The sequence below is a fragment of the Muscardinus avellanarius genome (genome assembly GCF_963383645.1).
Source record: "Muscardinus avellanarius genome assembly, chromosome: 11".
In the NCBI taxonomy this organism is placed as follows: Eukaryota; Metazoa; Chordata; class Mammalia; order Rodentia; family Gliridae; genus Muscardinus; species Muscardinus avellanarius.
The window spans coordinates 91282995-91308510 of NC_137797.1; the positions used below are offsets into that span (position 1 = coordinate 91282995).

Consider the following 25516-nt stretch of genomic DNA (forward strand, 5'->3'; position numbering starts at 1 on the left):
AGAAACCAGGGACATACTACATGTCTTTAAGTATCTGAAGTGCTTTCACATTGGTGAAAAACTTTCTTCTGAACAGTTGAAATGACAAGGAAATCTATTTTGGCTCAATAAAAGGCAGACCTTCTTAAGAATGTGAGGTGAGTCTGAATGGTGTAGCCCTTGAGAGTTCACACGGGACCCAGCACTGTGAGCTGATGCACCAGTGGCTGTGCCTGACAATTGTCACAATGGTTTGTCCCCAGAGATCCTCTCTTTGGCTGAGTTGAGCTTGGGGTGCATTCTGAACCCCTCTCTCCTTTCCCCAGCCTTTATGTGTATGTGTTGCTCATTGTGTGTCCCCCCCCCCCCAGTACTAGGGATTGAACCTTAGGGCATTCTACCTCCAAGTTACAACCCCAGCTAGAGATATTTTTTTTTTTATTCTTTATTTTGAAAGAGTCTAAGTTGCAGAGGGCCTCACTAAGTAGCTGAAGCTGGCCTCGAACTTGCAATCCTCCTGTCTCTGTTTCCCAAGTACTGGGACTACAGGGGTGTGCCACCACGACCGGCAGCCATCACTGTGTCTTTTCTTAGTGTCTATTATTTGCTTTATGCTTAAAATATCTTTTGTTGCTAAGTATTCCAATCCTAGTAGTTGTAGTAAATTTGTAAATAATGGCTTTGCATAGATAGATGAGGTTGTATTGTCCACTTTCTTTATACCTTTCTCGACTATGTCAGACCCTCCTGTCGCCTTGGAAACATACACATGGTAGATGAAAGTGAACACACAGCTGAGTTGAATGCTAGGAAACTATTCCAGTACAGTGAAGACTTGAATGCGAAGGGCCTTCCCCTAAATCCATGCCATTTCCACAGGGAATACTGCAGGGTCACTCAACAAGGAGGGAGCCCAACAAAGGCCACTGTGGACTACCATGTTTTTATTCTTCCCAGTTCCTCCCATGCTTGTCTCTTGCCTGCCACTGCACTGAGGATTGGTGAATGTTTATCATCAGTAAGAGACCCACAGCACTATTTCCATCAGCCATTTAAGGCTAGAACAAAATACTATGAGTTTTTTGATTCCTTTATTCTGCATTCCCATTTAAACATGCATTATTTTTGCTACTATCTATTTAGTGTTTCCACAACCTGCTTTTCTTCATTTCCTGGTACAAAGTAGGTGTTCAATAAAACATTGTTCTATGAATAAACCCCCATGGCTACTTTCTTACTTAGTTCAGGTTACTGTCACCTTTGGCCTGGACTTCTGCAGGCCTTGTGAGTGGTCGTTCTGGTCCCTGGTCATGACCCATCTCCAGGTCATGACACCACAGCCAGAACCATCTTCCTTATATGCCCATCACATCATGTCACTTCCATGCTTAACACTGCATTTGCAACTCTCGGGATGGAGCTGAACTCTTTACTGTAGCAACCCAGGCCCTCCATGGTCTGATGCCTCCCTGTCCTTCACCATCTGACCACAGCTCCAGAGGTTTCTCCTCTTTGCACCTTCCAGCCTGTGCCAGACAGGCCTTCCTGGTTCCAATCACCTTCTCCAGGGTCTTCTGACACTGGGGCTAGAGGACCCCCGTCTAGGGTTTCCATGGCACTCTATCCTGGGCACTTTAACTATGCTTGACATGTACCGAACTGGTCACCCTGCTCTGAGACTGTAACCTCCTGGAGGTAGAAGGCAAACCAATTCAACTCAGTCCAGTGTCTGGTCAACTGCACGGGCTCACTAAATAAACATCCATTGGTCTTTCCTAAGAGGCACCACTGTGGAGCAGGTGAAGAAGCCAGTGAAGGATCAGATCAGGAGATCTGACTTCTTATCTGTCATTAACACAACATATGACTTTAGAGGGCAAAAGGACAGCTAATTAAAATTTGAAGTCCTCCAATCTAGGACATAGAATTAATTAACACTTATTAATTAACACTTTGAATTAAAGCTTCTCATTCCATTTTGCTTTTATAGCATACTGTTACTCATGAATCAAAATTTAACTTCCACTTAGATATTCCTATAAAAGTGGATAAACTTTCACAATAGAAAGTGGTCAAATTGCAGACACGTGTCACTGCAGAGCTTATGCAGCTTCTCCATGTCTAAAAGTTCAGCTACTAATCAGTAGTTGTGACTTGGGAGAAGTTCCAGGGACAACTGTGAATGTTCAAACACAACCCTTATTCTACACTGGCACGTGGTGGGTACTCAAGTATTACTTTTCTTCCTCTTGTAGTTTTAAGGAGATCTGGGAATATAGAGATTAAGAAGAAACTTCTCCTTTTGAAATAAAAAGAGGCATGTCAGTCTCCTAAACTTTTTTTTTTTTTTGTGGTCTGGGGCTGGAACCAAGGGGCATCAACCACCAAGCTACACCCTCTGCTCTATTTTTTATTCTTTTATTTTGAAACGGGGTCTCACTAAATAGCTGAGGCTGGCCGCGAACCACGATCCTCTGGTCTCAGCTTCCTGAATGCTGGGATTAACAAGCGTGCGCCACCAAGTCGGGCTCCTAAGTTTTACTTTGATGAAGCAGTTAACTTTTGAGCAACAGAGTATAATATTAATATATTTACAATTAGAAAAATGTAATTTGGCATCACTGATATGTAAATCTATTATCTTTAAGCATCTTTTAAGTGAAATTTAAAAATATTAAACATACAAGAAATAAACCAACAATTGTTCTGCCCCAATAAATTCTGAAAATTTATTATTTGGGAGAATATCAGATATTGATCCTTTGCTTTACAGCTCATGATAATAATCAGAAAATAGACACTTTGAAATGAAAGTCAAAAGATAATTACATATGATACATATTATAGATCTTTAAAATTTGTACATAAGCAAAGCTGTACTAAAGCATATTTATGTTCTACACTTAGTGAACATGGCAATTTTCTGTTTAAAGCTGCAGCAACTCAAATCCTTTTAAGGTCAATGAAGAAAGGTGTATTGAGAAATACATTTAGGGCTATCGTCATGTCTGGCGTAAACCTATATTTTTCATCTTTCCCCTCCCCCCATATATATGTATATACTTTATTGCCTTTATATTTCTGCTGGTTTAATATAATTAGTATACTAAATAGTTATCTGCATTTATTTCATTTCTAAAAATATATAAAACGCATTGGAAAGAGCTCCTGCAGCTTTCAAGCGGTCACTGTCCTGGTGTCTAAAGCTTCGAAAGCTTGTTGGGAAATGTAAAGCAGCAATTCTGAATAAATAATGATTGTGTGTCTTCTTTTACAGCTGGTGGCCTTCACCCAGAACACAAAAACACTGTAGCAAACAGTATAAACATGCAACTTAAAAACTGACATAAAAGTAATACTTATGAGCTAAATTCTAGTATAATAAAGATTATGAAAGACAGCTTTAGGGTGCTTGAGAGATTACAAACAGTACTATCAGGTACAATAACTTAAGGCCCAATTTTTTAAAGGCAACATACAATGCTAATTGCCCACCTGCCCACATCCATTGCATGCCTGGAATCACGTTTTTGCCTTTTCCATATTATTTCTCCATTACAGTTCTGACTTTAGAAAGGTGTCTGTAGAATGGCTTTAAATTAAAGATTATTTTTCTCTAAAGGCTGCTTTGCTCTTATTCACAAAGAAAGTTGTCTTTTAATGCAGGAGTACATCTCATTTTCATTGTGGAAACAAGTGCTTATTTATTCTTATACAATGCCACACTTCACATTTTACAACATAAATTCTCTTTATTTTCTGCCGTATTATACATATATATGTTTTTACTCTTTCAGTCTAATTTTAGCTTTTGTTTTAACTAATTCCAATGATAGAAATTGGTGATTTTCATATTAACGACTGGAAGCTAAGAGTGCAACATCTATTAATATAAAATGAAGTCTCACATATAAATAAAGAACCTCCCTGTGCATTAAGACAAAAAGCAAATCCTAACAAACCAAAATATAAAGAAAATGAGGGTTGAAAAACAAACCTGTGGATCATTCTCTGAGGAGGATGATCTTCAAAAGGTCCAATAGACCATGTTATTTCATATTATTCATTGGTAAGAAAAAGCTATTTTTAATATATTTAGTACTTGTAGAAAATCACAATAAAACAACTTGTAGTATGTTTCAAAATCACATAAATTTGTAATGTAATTTTTTATTTAGAGCGTGAATATTCCCTCAGATGTAAAATTTTTATATTTGATGTTTTTGTACACTATTGCCTGTACCTTGCTCCAAAATGTATCAAAATATGTGGCACTTAATTAACTCATTTGTATTCACAATAGGTAAAAATGATCGCAGACTAAAATATTTCAACATGTTCCTACAGAAATGAGCTATTTCCCACTCTTTTTAAAAATAAGATTCAGAAAATATTCCTTACTTATGTGCTTCCGGAAGTAATGTAACTGATTAAAAAGTATAGCTGTTCAATGTCATTAATTCACATTTATATACCATTCCCACTTAGGAAACAGTATTTCTGTGGGCAATTAGGTCCATGAAAATTACTTGGCAGCTTCAAAATTCTGATGAAGTTGTCAGAGGTCAGCTGTAACCCTGTGCTGGAAAGCTCAACTACTGCATGTCATGTTGGTTTTAGGCTATTTTTCTTAAAAGTTATAGGTTAATTCTGATAATTTATAATAACTAAGTTAGATACTGACTTTGTATCTTTCATGGTACACCAAGGCATCTTCGCAATTTCTAACTGCAAAGTTCATCATACCTACCATTTAACATTTTGATTTAAATACAATTTATAAAATGTTTTTCTTTGTGAATAAGGTCTCAATTTCTCTGAACAACAAAATGACTCAGTATAGGATACAACTCTTAAAAATAAGGCATATATTGGGTGTACATAAGTCATTGTCACAAAAGCTACAAATTATTTTAAGTATCCTATTTTTAAATCTATGTAGATATGAAATAACTATTATAAATTGAGAGCAAATGTGTACAGGTTGTGGTTACACAGGTAAGAATCACTTCTCAAGTTATCTGCAAAACAGTATAATGGCAAGATCAATTTGATAACTCCAAGAACCCAAAGAAAAATAAATTTTTCAGTTGAGGTCTGATATTTAGCTGGATTATAAAAGGCAACACTGCATTACTCTCAGTTCTCTAGAAGCTTCTATATATTTTCACAACCATTCATAAAATTTTTCATAGGAAACCTAAATAAAGCAGCATTCTCAGCATTCATGAAACCAAAAATGTGTTGAAACATCCAAAGTTGCCTTCATGCACAGGACGCATCTCTTTATTGTTACCATGGCATATTAATCCACTTCTGTTTTCTTGCATATAAATAATATATTTTCTTCAGAATTAAAAACTACTTTAAATTTCAGATTAAAGTCTTAATTATATTGTATCAAATTTGATCAGAGGGGACAAAAAAATGAATATAAGGTGTCTGAAAGCATCTAAGTATTACTTGTGAGTTTTAGTTATACCACTACTCATGGGAGAGGTGCTGATGCATTTTTGGCTTTATAAATAAAACAATATATCTACAAGTGGAGACTCAAATCCTATAAAAGTCAAACAAAAATAAAAACATACTCTCAATTTAACTTCATTTCCTTGGTACAAAGTACCTAACTTCTACCTACTCTCCTTCTGTCTAGATGACTGGAGAAAAGCACACTAGTTCATAATGTACAGCAAGAATTTGCAAGTCGGTGTGTATACTAACAGACTATTCATATGAAATGGGTTACTTTAAAATAGATCATTTGAAATAATATTCCCAAAGTATATCAATCCAAACCTCAAATAGCTATAAACTATATATTATGCTAATTCTGAGGGTCTGTGAGAGTAAATGATATGGCAACGCAGAAACAAATCACAGGAAGTATGACCCCCATGCCTGTTTGGAGAGATGCTTAACAATTACAGTATATGAAAGGCTGCACGTACAATTTACCTCCTGAAATACACTTGTTATATGACCATTCCCATACTTAGAAATACTGTAATGTAAATTTCAGATTAAAAAGAAATCTGAATTATTCAATGTAATTAAGCAATGGTTAAGACAGGATCACAAAATAAACACACAAGTGGGTTTTTCTGGAGTTTGTCCAGATGGTGGAACACACCATGACACCCATGGAGTTGCAAATTAGCAACACATGGATGGAGTCTGACAACATGCATACAAAGTCATAATCATACAATATGTAACATAATTAAGTCACAGGATAAGTACTGATAAAAATTAAAACAACATTCACACACTAATCAATTACATGGAATAAATTAAACTAAGCGAGTCACATATTTCTCTTTACTCTTAATTCATGGTTGGTTTATTTTTGTATACACAGAGTATAATACTTTCCTAATGCTCTCATGGTGCTACAAATAAAAATGAAGGCTTTGTATTACAGCTGCTGGACAAAAATGTCAATACTGTTGATGGATGGAAACAGTTCTTTGTTCTTTAGCATCAGTGCACAGGTATGGCTCCAAGTGGTATGCAATTTAGGAGAGAAAAAGGGATGGTGGTTTGTGAAATATATCCTCTGCTCATCACTGGCACAAATCGAAGAGGAAATTTTACTGTCCTTGGTACTTTTACTGGATTTCTTCCCTAAAGACAGATGTTATACATATATGCCTTCAGGATTAAAGCCAGATGAGATAGGATTCTGTAGAATGCGGAGATTACTGGGGAGTTGCCGGGATGAACCAGGTCGCTTCAGGGACCCCGACTGGAATGGTGTCTCTGAATGGGAAATGAAGAAAGTCATCACCCGACGTGCTTGTTAACTAGGAGACGGAGCAACATGACAGACGAGAAAGTGTCCTGCCCTACAGAACTAGAGCGCTGGCGAGCATGACTGTGCCCCCTGTGGGCCCTACAGTGGGATGAGAAGGCCCCTCAGTGGGGGGCTAGCTGATAAGCAAGGTTCTGGTGACATCAACAGCGACTTCTTTTTAAAAGGCGAGCATTCTGCCTCTCTTTCTTAGTTGTTTGGATAAGAAAAGATTTGGAGCTTTTAAATATCGGCATAATAATAAAGACTTTTAGGAAAAGGGGCATTAAGAACTGAGAGATGCTAAAATTCAGGTTAATGTACTTCGGGTCATATGTACTTTGGGGCATTCTACCTCTGAGCTCCACCCCAGCCCTTTTTTAATGTGTTTTGAAACAGGGTCACACTAGGTTTCCGAGAGTCTTGCTACATTGCTGAGGTTATCCTCCAGTCTGCAATCCTCCTGACTTAGCCTCCCAAGTGCTGGGATTAAAACAGTGAACCATATGCCTGGCTAGAAAAAAGTTTTATAAAGAAGCATTTTAAAACTAATGATATAAGATTTGGTGATTATAAGATAACCTAAGTAAATAAATTACCTAAATGTTATTTTTTTTCCCCAGAAACAGAAACTATGTCAAAATTTTTGAAAATGTCTTTAAGATTAGCTATGAATGGCAGGGTAATATTAATTGAATACAGTTTATTCAAAGTTAACCTCTGGGAATAAAGGGAAAAAAAGCATATTTATCAACATCTTACCTCTTTCTATATCTGCCTGTGAGGCCTCTATTTCAATGGGCTCAGCTGGCAAAACAGTAACCTTTGTCCCTGTCTGCTGGATAAACTGCTGGAGATTGACTTGTCGAAGCTCTTTGGTCAACTGTTCCAGTTCTTGTTCTTTGTCCTAGATGGAAATTATTATTAGTTTTTGAGGATTCACTACAGAACAGTTCAAGGTAGCCCAGTGATGGGTTTTTTAAATTTATTTTGTTTTGAAACAGGATCTTGCTAGGTTACTGAGAGTCTTGCTTTGTTGCTAAGCCTGGTCTTGAACCTGGGAATACAGGTGTGCGCTACCACAACAGGCAAAAGAACCATCTTATAATCAATTGTGCCCTTTCTCATCTGCTAAGTCTGTTTTGTACAACTTTGCAATGCCCACATCATACAGTATCTTCAAGAATGGGTATCCAAGAAATATAAATTGAATGATCAGAATCTAAGTGATAAAATATAAGTGTTCTAGTATAGGTAAAGAGGGGGAAATTGCAGAGACTCTTTTGTAGCCCTCTTGTCAGGAAAGCAAAGGAGGGTCATGGTGAGAGGAGAGGAGGGAAGAGGACTAAGTCTCAGGAAAGAGGCTGCAGTTGATGACAATGGAGAAGTGACAGAGAAGCAGTCAGGCAGCCACACAAGCTTCTGTCAGCCAGTGCCTGTAATCCTGTGTGGCTCAGGCTTCTATCCCTAAGAGGAAGCAGAGGTCAGATCTCATCATTACTGCCCACTCTAGCTCTGGAAACTCGGCTACATCCAACCATCCAAAGCCACAACGACCGCAGTTGAGCAGCCTCCTCCGTGGAGCAGTGACTGGCTGGTGCTGACTCCTGCCTCATTCTGATCTCATATTAAGCTTTGTTCCTAGGTCGTGAGAAGTCTAGAAGACTTTTAAACAAAGCCAGGTTTCTAATTCTTGAAATACAAAGAGATTAAATTCTTTCAAAGTAAGGGAAACAAACATGAAAAAAGATTAATATGCTGATCCTTTTAAAAAGACGAAACATCCTATTAATAAAAACACTCTTACCTGTAATCGTTTGGTGGCCTGTCCGAGAGATCTTTCCACAGCTTTAATGCCATTTTCCAGCCTCAGGCTCTGCTGGCCTTGGATGTCAATTTCCCCTTTGACCTTACCGATCTGTCCTTTAACCTCTTCCTCATTTACTTGTGCCTCTTGAACTTCCCGTTGTAACTTTTCTGCTTCAAGACCATTTTCCATAGTCTGGATTTGTGCCAAATAGTCCTTTAATTTGCTTTCGCATTCTGTGATTTTCTGTCTTATTTCTTGAAGTTGATCTTTCAGCTGCTTTTCATTTTCCTGCTCAATCTGTAGTTCATTTTCCCAAAATTCCTCCTCCTCAATTTCTACATCATTTCTTTTGATCTTTTGCTCTAGGCGGACAATTTCCTCTTCGAGGTTAGAATTATATTTTTGTTCCCAAAATCGTATTTCTATTTCATTAGATTCCAGCTGCTTCTCAATAGATTGAAGCTTCTCTGTCTGCAAGCGGATTAGTTTCTTTAAGTCATCTGCTGTGGTTCTGCAGTTATTCAGCACCCTTTGCTTAAATTCGGTTTCTTTACCTTTTCCAAAAATGTCCATCAATCCTTTGGCCCCTCCTGTAAATGTCAATGATTTCCTTTTAGGCTCTCTCCTTTTGATTGTTTTGTCAACCTGAGGCCTCAGTTTGGCTAAGGGTGGCAGACTCTGCCTGTATAACGTTCTTTCAGGAATTCTAGCCACACTATCTGAAGTGGGCCGCTCACTGAGAGATGGCCCTGTTCGACGTAGAATGAGTTGCACATCACTAGCGTACTGCCCCCATTTGTTTAAAGATATGATAGGATTTTCATGAGGTGCTAAGTGTCTTTCAGTATCTCTCCACTTTTCTATAAGTGTGTACCTTCCAGTTCGACCTAGACAAAAAAATATAAAAATAGTCAAAACTGGATATATAATAGCTAAATAATGTAACAGAGGACAGCATTTGACATCCGGTGGCCAAATTTTATGGTTCAGATCATACTGCCTCTAATACCTTCAGTAGAAGACACCAAACCTCCCAATATACGTAATACATAAATACGGTATGAACTGTACATGCTCTTCAGACTCATTTAGTGATTCGATCTTAACTTTTAAACTGATTGAGACTCTTGTGTTCTTGTCAGATGCCAAATTGCCTACGATTTCTTATTTGGGGCAAGACTGAACAAAGTTTGTATCCTAGTCAAAATGAAGAAGGATGTTAGAATGCCTCCTTCACAGCCATGGTAGGATGGTCCCAGGAAATAACTAGACATTTTTAAAATTTTTATTCTTTTTGTGGTACTGGAGACTGAACTCAGCACATCAGGACCTGAGGAGGTTGGAGACCCTACTTCTCCTTCTGAAGAGAAACAGAGCCAGCAAAGGACCTGCCATGCAGCGCATAGGCAGCGGCCCAGATCTGTCTTCCTGCCTGCTTAGCCAACACATAGCTCACTTAGTAGGGATCTTTCAGCCATGACTAATAAAAACACCACCTTGGCTAGATGTGGTAGCCCATACTTGTAATTCTAGCACTTATGAGGCTGAGACAGGGGGCTCACAGGTTCCAAGCATGTCTCAGCAACATAGTGAGGTTCTCAGCAACTTAGCAAAATTCTCTTTCAAATTAAAAAATAAAATAGGGCTGAGGGTAGCTGGGCGTGGTGGTGCACACTTGTAATCCCCGTGCTTGGGAGGCAGAGACAGGAGGATTGTGGAGGTTCAAAGCCAGCCTTGCTGGCTTAAGAGACCCTGTTTCCAAATAAAAAAGTATAAAAAATAGGTCTGGGAGTGTAGCCCAGAGGTAGAAGGGTTTCCAGGAACCCCAGTACCAGCAAAAAAAAAAAAAAAAAAAAAAGGCTGAGGGTATAGCTCAAAGATAGAATGCCCTGGATCAAATCCCATTACCCCTCCAACATCACCTTAAATAAAAACAATTCTTTGAAATAACTTAATGTAAAAGAGTGGCCTGAAGTGGGCATGGTGGTGCACACCTATAATTCCAGTACATGGGAGGCTTGAGGCAGCAAGATCACAGGTTCAAAACCAACCTCAGCAAATTTATTTATTTTATTTTTCAAAATCAGAGGCATTCTACCTCTGAGATACATGCTCAGCCTTCTTTTTGATTCTTTATTTTGAAACAGGGTCCCACTGAGTTGTAAAGGGCCTCACTACTTAGCTGAAGCTGTCTGCAAACCGCAATCTGTGATCCTCCTGTCTCAGCCTACCAAAAGTAGGATTACAAGTGTGTGCCACCATGCCTGGCTTCCCCAAGCCCTACTTTTATTCTTTATTTTGAAACATGGTCTCAGTAAGTTGCAAAGGGCCTCACTAAATAGCCAAGGCAGGCCGCAAACCTGTGACCCTCCTGTATCAGCCTCCCAAGTACTGGGATTACAAGCTTGCGCCACCACGCCTGGCAACCTCACCAAATTTAGTGAGACTCTCAGCAACCCAGCAAGATCCCTATTTCAAAATAAAAAATACGAGCTAGGTGTGGTGGTGCACACTTGTAATCCCAGTACTTTGGAGACTGAGACGGGAGGACTGCAGGTTTGAAGTCAGCCTCAGCAACTTAGTGAGACCCTGTTTCAAAGTAAAAAAAGAGTGGCCTGCTAGTTTGATACCATTCCATTTATTAATTTTTGGTTTTATTTCCTGAGCTTGGGGAGTCTTATTGAGAAAGTCTCTACCAGTGTGTATCTGGACATGAAAAGAAACAATCAAGAGTTTTAAGAGAGAACTACAGAATGGGAGAAAATATTTGTCAGTTATTCCTCTCATAAAGGACTGATATTTAAAATATTTAAGCTGGGTGTGGTAGCGTATGCTTGTAATCCCAACGCTTGGGAGCCTGAGACAGGAGGATCGCTCAGGTTCAAAGCCAGCCTCAGCTACTTAGTGAGGCTCTCAGCAACTTAGTGAGACCCTGTTTCCAAATAAAATATAAAATAGGTCCGGGTGTATAGGCCAGAGGTAGAAAAGCCTCTGGGTTCCACCCCAAAATCAACCCAGTCAAAAATAGGCAATTGAATTGACACTTCTCAAAAGAAAAAATACAAATATCCAACAAATATATGAAAAAACATTCAACATAACTAGCAGTATGAAAATGCAAATAAAAAAGCACTATACTGAGATGCCACCTAACTCCAGTTAGGATGACAGTCATCCAGAATATACGTGGTAATAAATGCTAGTGAGGATGTCAGTGGGATTGTAACTGGTACGGCTTTGGAGATCAGTATGGATACTGCTTAAAAGATTAGAAATGGAACCATTGTATGACCCAGCTATACCACTTGGAATATTTCCCAAAGAATTAAAGTCAGAATACTAGAGTAATAAAAGAACACCCACGTTTATAGCAGCACAGTTCACAATAGCTAAATTATGGAGCCAACCTAGGTGTCTGTCAACAGATGAATGGATAAAGAATATGTGGTATGTATTCAAAATGGAGTTCCACTAAGCCGTAATAAAGAAAATCATGTCGTTTATAGAAAAATGGATGGAACTAGAGAAGAGTAGCTAAATGAGATCAGCTAGTATCAGAAAACCAAGGGCCATATGATTTTTCTCATATGTAGAAGCTAGAGAGAAGAGAGGAAACAAAAGGAACTTCAGATAAATGAAGAGAGAGACCAGTAGGAGAGCGGTAGAGGACTGGGCTAGTAGGCAGCGAGGGGAAAAGAGAAGACCGAGGAAGGAAACCGGTCAAATAATGCTACGCCCATGTATGAAATATCACTACCAATTTCACAGGGAGTGGGGAGATGGGAAACACATCATGTGATATGTGCAAACACATTTATATCACTTTGAATCTCACTGTGATGTATAATTATGATGCATCAATACAAGTGCATCGTGTGTGTGTGTGTGTGTGTGTTGTGTGTAGAAATGGTCTGTTAAATTCTGTTTTTTTATCATAAAAAACAGAATAAAGCCGGGTGTGGTGGCGCACACTTGCAATCCCCGCGCTTGGGAGGCAGAGACAGGAGGATCGCGCAGGTTCGAAGCCAGCCGCGCGCACTGGCTTAGGAGACCCCTGTTTCTAAATAAAAATATAAAATAGGTCTGTGAGTGTAGCCCGGAGGTAGAAGGGCTTCCAGGAACCCCAGTACCACCACCAAAAAAAAAAAAAAAAAAAAGAATAAAATGTTTTATTAGCAAGATAAATCAAACACAATAAATTAAAAATACTTAACCCAACTATCAATTATAGGGCTAAGATAAGGTTTCAGAAGACAATCAATGTAATACTATATAAGCTTTGAAACCAGCTTCCTAAATATGTTCACTTAAAGTGGGTGGATATTAGAATTGTTAAAAATGTACATTTAGCCGGCCATGGTGGTGCATGCTTATAATCCCGGTACTTAGGGAGGCGGAGACAGGAGGATTACAGATTCGCTACCAGCCTCAGCAACCTGTGAGGCCTGCTGCAACTTAGTGAGATCCTGTTTCAAAATAAAGAATAAAATAGCCCTTGGGTTCAATCCCTAGTGCTGCTGCTGCTGCTGCTGCAAAAAAAAAAGTACATTAGTGGTTAATATTATTACAAAGGAAAAAAACCCTGACCCCACCATCTAGCAATTATATTGGCATATACAGCTACTGATTTATCTTCTCTGCCTTCCTTTTTATACTTCATGAGATTCTGAGCCAATAGTATATTTTCTCAATACTGTATTAACGAGTGGATATCTAGATGTGTAAATATGAACACCTATGTATGCCATTCAGAAGTATGATTTTGCTCAAGGCATATTAGTTATGTTCTCCTTTAAGAAAACCTAACTCTTGGGTGTAGGGCAAAAGGGCTTTGGAGGCAGGACACTGAGGTTTAATTCTGGGGGATAAAAGTAGCAAAACTTCATTTCTAAAAAAGCCTCACTTTACTCAGCTATAAAGAAAAACAAAACTGTGTCATTTGCAGGAAAATGGATAGAACTAGAGAATATCATAATATATTAGCCAGTCTCAGAAAGTGAACATGTGTATTATGTCTTCTTTCAGATGTGGAAGCTAGAGAGAAACGGGGTAATAAAAGGACTTCAGGTAAAGGAGGAGAGACTCTAGTGGAGAAAAAAAAAGGAGGAGGAGGATTTTTTTGGGAGGGTTGAGAAGACTTGATGAAGGCAAGAGTTCAAATAAAACTATGTACATATACAAAATTATCAGTACCAATCTCAATGACATTTACAGGGAAGGGGAGGAAGTGGGGTGGGATCCGGAGGGAAATGTACCGGGAGTGTGTGCACATCTTATGTTCCTGTCACTGTATACCTCATTACAAAGCATAATTACAATGCGCCAATAGAAGCATATTAAATAAATAAAACGCCTCACTGGTTTTGAGTGTCAAAGGTAAAAAGTACCTTCCAGCTGGGAAGAGTGGAGTATGCCTGTTATCTCAATACTTGGGAAGCTGAGACAGGAGATTCGTAGGTTTGAGGCTCACTTCAGCAACCTACTGAGACCCTGTTTCAAAGTAAAATATAAAAAGTGCTGAGGGTATAGCTTGGAGATAGGAAGCCTTAGGGTGAAATCGCCATTACTACCCCCTAATACACATACAAATACCACAGTGCCTGGTCCCTAGGAAACATTCAACACCTAGCAGTTGTTACTAATTTAAGACATTGTTATTTGGATAACAAAAAGGCTGACTAGAGACTTTCTTTTAACAGTGGCTTCATGACTATAATCTAACTTAAAATAATTCTTAAACTAACTTCCAACTATGTGTAAAGATAGGCAAAGAAGAAAGTAGAGGGCTCTGGGTTGGAAGGCTTGTGTTCAAATCAAACTCTGCCACCTACTTACATTATTTAAACAAATTATTAAATGTCCTTCAGCCTCAGTCTCTTCATCTATAGACAGTAGTATTTCCTTATCTAATAAAATTGTAATCCCCGTGCTTAGGAGGTGGAGACAGGAGTATCGTGCTGGCTTAAGAGACCCTGTTTCCAAATAAAAATTTATAAAAATAGGTCTGGGAGTGTAGCCCACAGGTAGAAGGGTTTCCAGGACCCCAGTACCACCAAAAAAAACAAACAAAACAACAAAAAAAAGAAAATTAGTATAATTGTCTCAAGAAAAATCACATGACACACAGGCAAAGTTAAAACTGTCCCATGTGAACTAAGTGCTGCTCCCTGGACCTGGTCCCTGTGAGCTACATGAAGGGTTAGACCAGACAGGCCGAGCTCCCCATCCATTTTATCAGGCCAGTAAGCATCTTTAAAAGAAAACTAAGCCATCACATTAGACAAGGTTAATTGAAAATTCTAAAGACCCTAATTTAGTTACAATTACATATAAAGTTTAATGACACTGCTAGTCTTTGAGAATGTCTTTATATAGAAGAGTATTTGGAATTGCTTTTACTGCTGGTGTTTCCTTTTGGTTATATAATGCCCATTTCATGCTACTAGACAAAAAGAAAAAAAATCATTCTGCTATGTAAAAGTTTCTTTTATAAAAGATAAATAGGTTTGATTTTATTATAAGATTGGGTTTTAAATATCTTATATAAGAATTAAATACACAATTATGTTTTGAATACTCATACTTGGCAAGGCCCTATAGATCCTATATTTATTTTTATGTGGATCATACATTCAGACTGTGGATTATATATTCCCCTCCCTCCTCCCAACAACTGAGTGTCCAGGTTGACCACGCTACATTCATACTTTCACATATTCGGATGTAGCTCCTCCATTAATCAACCTCAGCCTTCTTCCTCTATCCTTTCATTCTAGCTTTGCTGAGGTTTCCCCTCCATTATCTTTAGTATTCCTAATCCACCCTTGGTTTGGGCATATTAGAGAAAACATATGTCCCTTCTCTTTCTATGCTTGGCTGATCTCACTTAACATTATGTTCTCCAGGTCTTTCCATCTTAGATCCTATATTTCATTTGGATAGTTTCAGGCTTTTGAACAATTCCTTTGAGTGCATTTTATTTTATTAATTGTGTGTGTGTGTGTGTGTGTGTGTGTGTGTGTGTGTGTGTGTGTGTGTGGTACTGGAGATGGAACCCAGGGGCATTCTACCTTCAAGCCACACCTCCAGCCCTGTTATTTATTCTTTATTGAAAACAGGGTCTCACTGAGTTTGCAAAGGGCCTCACTTAGTAGTGGCTAAGGCTGGCTGCAAACTGTGATCCTTCTGTCTCAGGCTCCCAAATGCTGGGATTACTAGCATGCACTACCGGATCTCGCCCCCCTCCTGTCCCTTTTCCATACATGTCATTTAGATTGGTACTGGTAATTTCATACACGTGCACAGCACTATTTAAATTGTTGTAGCCTTAAAACTAAAAAAGAGGCATATCTGTCTATGACATTTATAGTTCAAGCTATTTGGGCCATTAAGAACTTTGTGCCACTCTCAAATAAGTGAATTAGACTAGTGGTAAATAAAATGCTGATTATACTTTTAAATCTCTAAAGCAATTGAGACTAATTCCAAGAACCATTAACTTCATATAATGAGGATAACTTTCTAGAGACTTTAATGCAACAATGAAATTTTTATTGGAAGACTGGAATAAATTAAAAGAAAATTGGGTAACAAATTACTTATGCCTAACAAAGTGAAATATATCATTATAAGGTAATTTGAATTTTTTAAAAATAAAAACCATTTTTAACAATTGCAACTATTTTTACAGTTGCTTTTAGAGTCATAAAGCAGAACTCTAACTTAAAAAGTCACATTCATTCAGTACATATTGAACACCAAATATCTGTGAGAAACAGTGCCAGGCCCTGGAAATGTAGATTTAATTAAATATCTTCATCACTAACCCTATTTGTAAGTTTTAAATTGAACTAAAATCTAATTTTTTAATATCAAATCCTCCCCATCCCAACGATGAATATTGCACATTATTCAAAATAACAAGATAGAGAGCTGATATTAATATCTTATGAATTTAATACCAATAATATATCTTCATGTTTTTGGACATATTAGAAATGTAAGTAACACCTGAGTTACTTTTTTGTGATAAATAACCTATCCTATAGCACCAAATTTTTCCAAAGCTTTGTTCTTTGAGTTATAAACATTTTGATGAAAATTTTATAAAATATACATTTCAAGATTCTTATGCTGACTCTTATGAACATAACTAATTCTCTCCATAGTGACTTAGAATTCTGACAATGAATTTTATCTTTGTAACAGAACTTATACTGTGTCATTTTATAATCTGGAAAATGCTTTTGATGATATATATTATTTTGATTCTGTTAAATAGTGTAGCTATTATGATTCTTGTCAGTGAAGAAATCAAAGCTTAAATAATTTTAAGCAACTTCCTGACAACATACAAATATTATAAAAATTTATCAGTGAATTTCTACTATACTATTCAAATCCTTAGCCAGGTGTGGTGGTGCATGCTCGTACTTCCAGTACTTGAAAGGCTGAAACAGGAGGATCACGGGTTTGTGGCCAGTCTCAGCTACCTAGTGAGGCCCTCTTTCAAAAGAAAGGATACAAAATAGGGTTGGGGATGTAGCTCAAAGGTAGAATGCCCCTGGGTTCCATCCCCAGTACCACAAAACAAAATAAAACAACCACAAATCCTTGGTGAAACTGAGAGTATTCTTACCACAAAGTATATTTATCTTGACAGTGATATAATGAAAGATTATGTCTGAGTACATATCAGCTAGTTGTGCATTCTATCCATAGTTAAATAATTCATAGTATATTTTCCCAGTGTTTAGAATATTATATAATCATAGAATTATTGCCTATTTAGAATTATAAGCTTACTATTAAAATAATAGCAAATGGTTACTGAGCACCTATGATTTAATAGGTATTGTGCTGATTAGATAAATAATATTAACAAAGTAATAGGAAACACTTCTAACACTTTTATTGGTGTGCTGTAGTGACACATCACCACGAGAGTCAAAGTGACACAAATGTACACACACAGCACTTGGTGTGTTTCCGCACACAGCACCTGGTGTGTTTCTGCACACAGCACCTGGTGTGTTTCAAACCAATTGCCCTTATAAATTTTACTTAACAATACTATAAGCAATGTTCCTACTGTACCTAAAGATGAGCTCTTGAGTATAAAAGAATTTATACTTCAAATACGCTTCAGTTTTCAACTCTCATTTTTTATTTACTGTATCATGAATTTTTATATCATTTGATCTTCATCCCTCTTAATCTCATGAGGAAGGCACTGTTATTACCTCTGTTTTATAGATGGTCAGATTGAGGCACAGAGATATTAAATAAATCTCTTACAGCCAGTGATCTGACTCAAAAACTCTCCTCTTAGCCACTATTATATTAATTGTGTTCCCTGTAATCTCAGTGAACAAAATATACTAATAATATTGAAGCAAGAAATAGAAATCTTTGTAGTAAAATGTATTACAAAATTTTTGTAGCCAAAGTAATTGTTTACTCAGCTTAGCAAAGCAGCTTATGTTAAACTGCTTCTTATTTTTAGAATTCAAATCAAACCAATTTAAATCCTTATACTAAGTATGTTGCAATTTTGTCTTTGGATAGTTTCAGAAGGTAGGATCATGAGAGCCTACCTTAGAAATTTAGAAAATTCTTGGTATTTTTCTAAATTTCCCAATAGTCTACAAATATTACTTCAAAAACAGATAAAGTGGATCAGTTTATAAATTTCTATTATTGATAATTTACACATGCAATTAGGCATTAAATGTGGCCACATAAATATATTCCTTTTCTTATACTCTGAAAAGTCATATAATCTTGAGTTGAACGGGTCATTATGTGGTCACCTTGTTCAGCTTATGATTTTATAAAAAACTTTAAAAAATTAATCCATTTGTTTACAATTATGTACCAAGTACTGTGATAAAAGAAGAGACATGTTTAGTCCCCCCACCCCCATGTCTGACAAAGAACTTCCAAACAAAACTCTTGAAATTCCCTAAGAGGGGTATAAGAACATTTTTTTCCTTTGCATTCATAATAAGCCCTTTCAACCTAACTCAAGTTTGTGTCAATTAGTGGCTCTTGGTGAACCCCTAGATACCTTCAAGATGGGAGTTTAATCACTGATTAAAGGGTTGGAGCCTTCTGTCCTTCCCCTAACCACCAGTGAGGGGAAGAGTTGAATATTGAGTTAGTCATCAATGGCCAATGAGTTAATCATTGTATGGAGTGTGTAATATGTAATGAAACTTCTATAAAAACCCTTACACAATGGTGAGCAGAAAGCTTTTGTATTGGTGGACACACTGAGGTGCTAAGGGGGTGGGAGAGAGCCCAAGGGCTCTGCATATATTTTTAAAGGATTATTTTGAAAGAAATCTGTTGAGAACAGGGTAGAGAGAACAAGGTTGAACTGGTGCTGCAGTTTGAAAATGTCCCCCAAAGCCCCAATGTGTTCAAGGTTTGGTTGCCAGTCTGGTACTACTGAGATGCTGTGAAAAGTTACCAAATGCAATATAAATAATAATGACAAGGATAAAAAAGTTTATACATGGACATTGTAATGCATCACCGCTGTACTTTCAATCTAAGGTTGGTTGCATTCAATGTGGAATTTTTGGATATAGAGGGTTGACTGTATATTGTTGCCCCATGAGACATATATGAAGACTTAAATCCAAGCAACCTGTCTACAAGTTACTTCAGTACAAATCACTATGTTAAGCCAGGGTAACTCTGGGGTACCTGTTATATAAGCAATTTCCTCTAATTCATAAACTCTCTATTACTTCTTAAAGTAGAAATAAAGTAAAAATAGTGTGAATATCAATAACTCTTACTATAAGACAGATACATATTAAAGTATATATCAGAAGAATAGTGATTTTTTTTTTTTTTTTTTTTTTTTTGCGGTACTGGGAATGGAACCCAGGGGAATTCTACCTCTGAGTGACACCCCCAACCCCATTTTTTTATTCTTTATTTTCAAACAGGGTCACTAAGTAGGTGAGGGTGTTCATGAACCACGATCCTCCTGTCTCAGCCTCCCAAATGTGGAATTACAAGTGTGTGCCACCAAGCCTGTCTAGCATAGTGAATTTGATGCTGAAAAAAAATCCCCAGCACAACAGAAATAAGGATCAACAACTTTTGGCCAGTTGCCAGTTGAGTTCCATCTCTCAGATAATTTGGCATTCAGTGAAGTATTTATAAGACAGAATTCTAAGAGTTTTCAGCCATATTTGAAGGAATACCACAAAATATCTGTATTTGAGCTGTCAACTTTTTTTACCCCCTTGGTACTAGGGATTGAATCCAGGGGCATTTTACTTCTGAGTTATACCATGTTCCCCTTTATTAAAATTTTTATTTTGAAACAAGGTCTTGCTAAGTTGCTGAGACTTGCCTTGAACCTCAGATCCTCCTGTCTGTCTCCCAAGTACTAGGATTATAGGTGTGTACCACCATGTACAGCAGCAGACAACTTTTCAAAAAAGGTCTTAGAATGAACTGAGTTATCGAGAAAGCAAATATGGGGGTGTAGATTCAGTTAAAACATTTTAACTTGTTCACAAATAAGTATATTCTCTAGTTCAGATGGATAAACCCATTCATGGTGCCTGTTTGTACTTTCCCCCATGAAATCCTATGCAGAAAATGTAGTTACCATAGGGACAGATGTAGCTTGCAGTACTACTCAATTACTTTTTTTTTTTTTAAACAGAAACTCCTTCCATCCATCCATCCTTTTTTTTTTTTTTTTTTTTGGTGGTATTGGGGTTCCTGCAAACCCTTCTACCTCTGGGCTACACTCCCAGATCTATTTTTATGTTTTTTTATTTGGAAACAGGGTCCCTTAAGCCAGCGCACGTGAATGGCTTTGAACCTGTGCGATCCTCCTGTCTCCGCCTCCCAAGCGTGGGGATTACAAGCGTTTGCCACCATGCCCGGCCCATCTATCTATTTTTAAAGCACTGTCTATGGCTTGATTCCCAAATGTAAAAGAAACTTTGGTTTTACAATTGATAATCCTAGTCTTTACAAATAAAAAAAGGGAGAAAATTACAAAACAAGTTGATATAAAATAAATATCTTTAATCTTCCCCTCCTTTATAATTAAGCTTAATTCTACAAATATAGTTCTAGCCTTAAATGCAAAGAATTTCACTGGGTGTGAAAGTCTAGTATTTTCAGCATTGCTTTAATATATTAGAGTGATACAGTATTTAAGGAAAAATAAAAACATGTCCTTTTTTTTTGTTCTTCTTCTGGATCTGGGAATGGAACCCAGGGGCATCTGACCTCTGAGCTACATCCCCTGCCCTATTTTTTATTCTTTATTTTGAAACAGGGTCTAAGTTGCGGAAGGCCTCACTAAGTACCTGAGGCTGTCTGCTAATCGTGATCCTCCAGTCTAAGCCTCCTGAATGCCGAGATTACAAGCGCGAGCCGCCATGCTAAACATGTCTGTTTTTAAAAGAAAGTCTCTATTTTCGTATAGGGCACTGCCAACCTCACAGTGCATCTGCTATGGTGCAGTTGGCACAATCACCATCAAATACTCAGATGTCTTGGCAACAGAGTGAGTCATTTCAATCTTGACCTAACTGGATATGATTCCAATTTAAACTAGAAGGACAAAATCAACTTCTGATATGGAGCTCAAAGAAAAAGAGGCGCAGAGCACCTAGCATGGTGTTGGACACACGGTTTCCTCAGTGCATACTAAATAATAGATTTACAGTACAAAGAGAAAAAGCATTTTTCCTTTTTATTTTTCTTATTTTACTAGTACACTGTACTTAGGTATCATAGTGCGGTTCAGGGTGATAGAAACACGCATGCACACAGCACTGTGTACTTCTTTCCAGGCCCCACTCCTCTTCCTCCCCCACCCCATATATAATATTAACACTGATATGGATAATTTCATATATGAACAAAACGACATCTCCCCTCTGACCTCCCCACCTCCCTCTCCAAATCCTCTCCCTCTGTTCCACTAGTGTCTTCCCTCAGTTATCTACGTCTTCTTTGTTTCCTAGTTTCTCTGTAGCTTCCACGGATGAGTGAAAACATATGAGCCTTGACTTTCTGTGACTGGCTAATCTCACTTAGCATAACAGTTTCAAGTTCTCAAGTTCTTACTGCAAATGACATAACTGTGTTTTTCTTTATGGCTGAGTAAAATTTCATTGTGTGTATATACCATAATTTCATAACCCAGTCATCTGTTGAGGAGCACCTGAGCTAGTTCTATAGTCTGGCTATTGTGAATTATGCTGCTATAAACATGGAAATGCATGCATCCCTCTAGTGTTCTGACTTCAGTTCCTTTGTGAAGACCCTCAAGAGTGGTATAGCTGGGTCAGATGGTGGTTCCATTCCCAGTCTTCTGGGGAACCTTCACACTGCCCTTTCTAGTGGTTGTACTAATTTGCAATCCCACCAACAATATATAAGGGTTTCTATTCTCATACACCATACATCCTCACCAGCATTTACTTTTTTTTTTTTTTTTTGTGGTACCGGGGATTGAATCCAAAGCCCTATTTTTTTATTCTTTCTAATTTCGAAACAGGGTCTCACTCAGTTGCGAAGGACCTTGCTTAGTACCTGAGGCAAACCGCGATCCTCCAGTCTCAGTTTCCTGAAGCTTTTAATGTAATACTGTCCTATTTTTATTTCCTGGGCTTTGCTCATGTGTTGAAGAGTTGGTACTTTGCCCTATTCTATGTGATTTCAATGGCTCTGCTCTAATTTCTAGGTTTTTTTTTTTAATCCATTTTGAGTTCACTTTTATGCAGAGTGAGAGGTTGGGATTTAATTCCATTCTTCTACATAAGGACAATCAGTTTTCCCAGCATCATTTGTTGAAAGGCTTATTTTCTCCAGCATGTTTTTGGTCCCTTTGTCAAAGATCAACTGGCTATAGATGGGGGGATTTGTTTCTGTGTCTTATATTCTATCCCACTGATCCATGTGTCCGTTTTTGTGCCAATACCATGCTGTTTTTATTACTATACTTGGTAGTATAATTTGAAATCAGATATTGTGATACCTCTAGTATGATTTTTGTTAAGAATTGCTTTGGCTATTCTGGGTCTTTTGCTTTTCCATATGGATTTTACGACTGGCAAACAGAAACTTTAAACCAGATTACTGGTTTTATTGAGACAAGTTTTTCTGCCCTCATCATGGGGGCAGTTCCAAATGGGTTTATGGCAACTAATAAACATGCATGAACTCTGATAAAGGAAAAAAAATGGAAGAAAAATCTAGATAGGATAGGAGGATAAGATGAAGCCAGGAGATGTGGCAAGTAAATGTGTACCTAACTTCATCTTTACTGGATAAGAAGATTTTAAAAGTACACATTGTCTTTCTAATTGAGAATTCTGTTATTTAACTTATTTATATTATCTTTTTTAAAAGTATGCAGAAATTGACAATAAATAGAACTTTTCCTTATTAGGGATCCTGGGAACTAGGAATCTATACTTTGGCTTAAAATATCCCTAGTTCTAGAATCACTTTTTAGAAAAAACATCAGAAGAGAAGGCAGTGCTGAGTCTAGATTTAAGGTCAGTAAAATCTGGGGTGGGGTAGGGTACCAGAGAACAAGCATCATCACAAACTTACCTAAACACAGGAAGTAAAGTGAAGTGAACACAGGTAGTAAGAACAAGTGTGGCTCTGCGATTTATTATGGCATGAAATGAACAAAATCCACTAGTGATCCATATTTAAGCCACATGTCCCCACCAAAGGGAATCATAAAATACTTTTAATTCAGACACCCACAGAGTTTACTTACCAATAGCTTGAGCTAAGGCTATTACAACCTCTTGGCAAGTTGTGACTTCGGTGACCCCACAAACAATCCTCTGAACTCCATCCACCCATACTTTAAGTTCCATGGTGCACTGGCTAGTCACCCAAGGGTCCTGACAGTGGTCATCAGGGTGTCAGGTCATGTCTCTGGCTTCAAGAATATGGAGAAGGCTGAATTTGTAGTAGTCAGCTAAAAAGGGGAAATACCATTTTTAAGAAAGTAAATCTTAATATTTCTTATACAGTATTATGTAAAATATCAATGAAACATTTTAATATATCATAATCCTATTACCATTAAAGCCCATATGCCAATTTATTCTACAGAACTGAATTCAGCAGTACAAATGTAACTATAGGCACTTAATATGTCATTTTTTCATGTTATTGCTACTTTCATAATAATTTGTTGTCATACTTCATTGGGTTAAAAATTCTTAATTATTTGATTAAGTCCTATTGCTCAATGTATATGCTGTTTTTCTGTCCCTTTTTTCCCAAATTCTTTCATTAGGATAGTTTCTGAGGTTCAAACCTTGAATCATAAGTAACAATTCCCAGTGTGTGCCACTGAATATTAGCAATTTTTTATATGGTACATTATAACTTTTCTATCATATTGGGGTATAAAACGTTGGACTGATGCATGTACATAATTCTTGGAACCCTCTCCACTGGGTCCCCCCTCTTCCTCCCTCTCCTGCTCATTAGTTTTTAAAAACAGTTGCCAGATATCATGCTCAACTTCACTTTGTTTGTCCCCTGCCTCCCCAGAGGGTTCAAGGTGTGGCCTTCACCCATGAACACCAAGCACTGTAGGAGCACAGGTGTGCAAAAAGCCTCAGTTGAAGGAACTGAATTCCTCTGGTGTCGGTGGCTGACCATCCCCATGTAGGAACTGGTTGTCCTTTTCTCATTCAGCTGGGTTTGCTAATTTATTAAATTAGAAAAGTTATTCATGTAATATAAAACATTACCCTTTGTTGTACTTGCTATGTTTATACAGTGCTTGCTTGCATATATATTTATTTATTTATTTATTTATTTATTTATTTATTTATTTATTTATTTATTTATTTATTATGTTACTGGGGGTGGAAACCAGAGGCTCTTCTAACTCTGAGCTATACTCTCAGACCTATTTTATACTTTATTTGGAAACAGGGTCTCACTAAGTAGCTGAGGCTGGCTTCGATCCCGTGTGCTCCTCCTGTCTCAGCCTCCCAAGCACGGGGATTACAAGTGTGCGCCACCACGCCCGGCTCCTACAGTGCTTATTTTTTTATTTGCCTACACTACATGCCAGCAGAAAGTTTTATATTCTCCAATAATTAAATGTAATGGTATAAGCCTGCTAAAAACCAAGTATGTGCAATTCTTCTGGTGGTTTTAAAACTTTAACTTTTCCTGTATTACAACTTTAACTAATCTAGGATTTATTCTGTTTGTCCATTGTTTTATGGCTTTCCTATTTAAAAAGAATATTAATGTTTATGAGATATAAAAACATTAAGACAACATTTGGATTTAAGATTTATAATAGCACTGATGTTTTGAGATTAATGACTTAAAAATTAAAAACTTGCCAGGTGTAGTGGCGCACACTTGTAATCCCCGCACTTGGAAGGTGGAGACAAGAGGATCGCGCAGGTGTGAAGCCAGCCTCGCTGGCTTAGGAGACCTTGTTTCCAAATAAAAATATAAAAATAGGTCTGGGAGTGTACCCCGGAGGTAGAAGGGTTTCCAGGAACCCCAGTACCACTAAATAAATAAGCAATTAATTAAAAAAATTAAAAACTTAGCCAGGCATGGTGGCACATGCTTGTAATCCAAGTGTTTGGGAGGCTGAGATGGGAGGATCTGGGTTTGCAGCCAGCCTCAGCTACTTAGTGAGGTCCTCTGTAACTTAGTGAGACCCTGTTTCAAAATAAAGAATAAAAAATCATGCTGGGGGTATAACTCGAAAGTAGAATAATGCCTTGGGTTCAATACCCAGCAAAACACACACACACACACACACACACACACACACACACACACACACACACACACAGAGAGAGAGAGAAAAATAAAACCTAAAAACTTTTCTTGTAAAATAAATAGTATTATTTACCACAAGTAGTAGCTTTGGC

General features: G+C 37.6%; 1 protein-coding gene across 1 annotated transcript; it reads right to left on the bottom strand.

Moving 5' to 3' along the window:
• Window positions 1-6530: 6530 nt before the first annotated feature.
• On the bottom strand, window positions 6531-23470 carry RASSF8 (Ras association domain family member 8; the record flags this gene model as incomplete). Its single annotated transcript, XM_080705551.1, has 4 exons — window positions 6531-6741; window positions 7535-7679; window positions 8580-9469; window positions 23368-23470. 4 exons carry the CDS (start codon window positions 23468-23470, stop codon window positions 6620-6622), a joined length of 1260 nt encoding a protein of 419 aa, XP_080561677.1. The 3' UTR covers window positions 6531-6619.
• Window positions 23471-25516: the final 2046 nt, after the last annotated feature.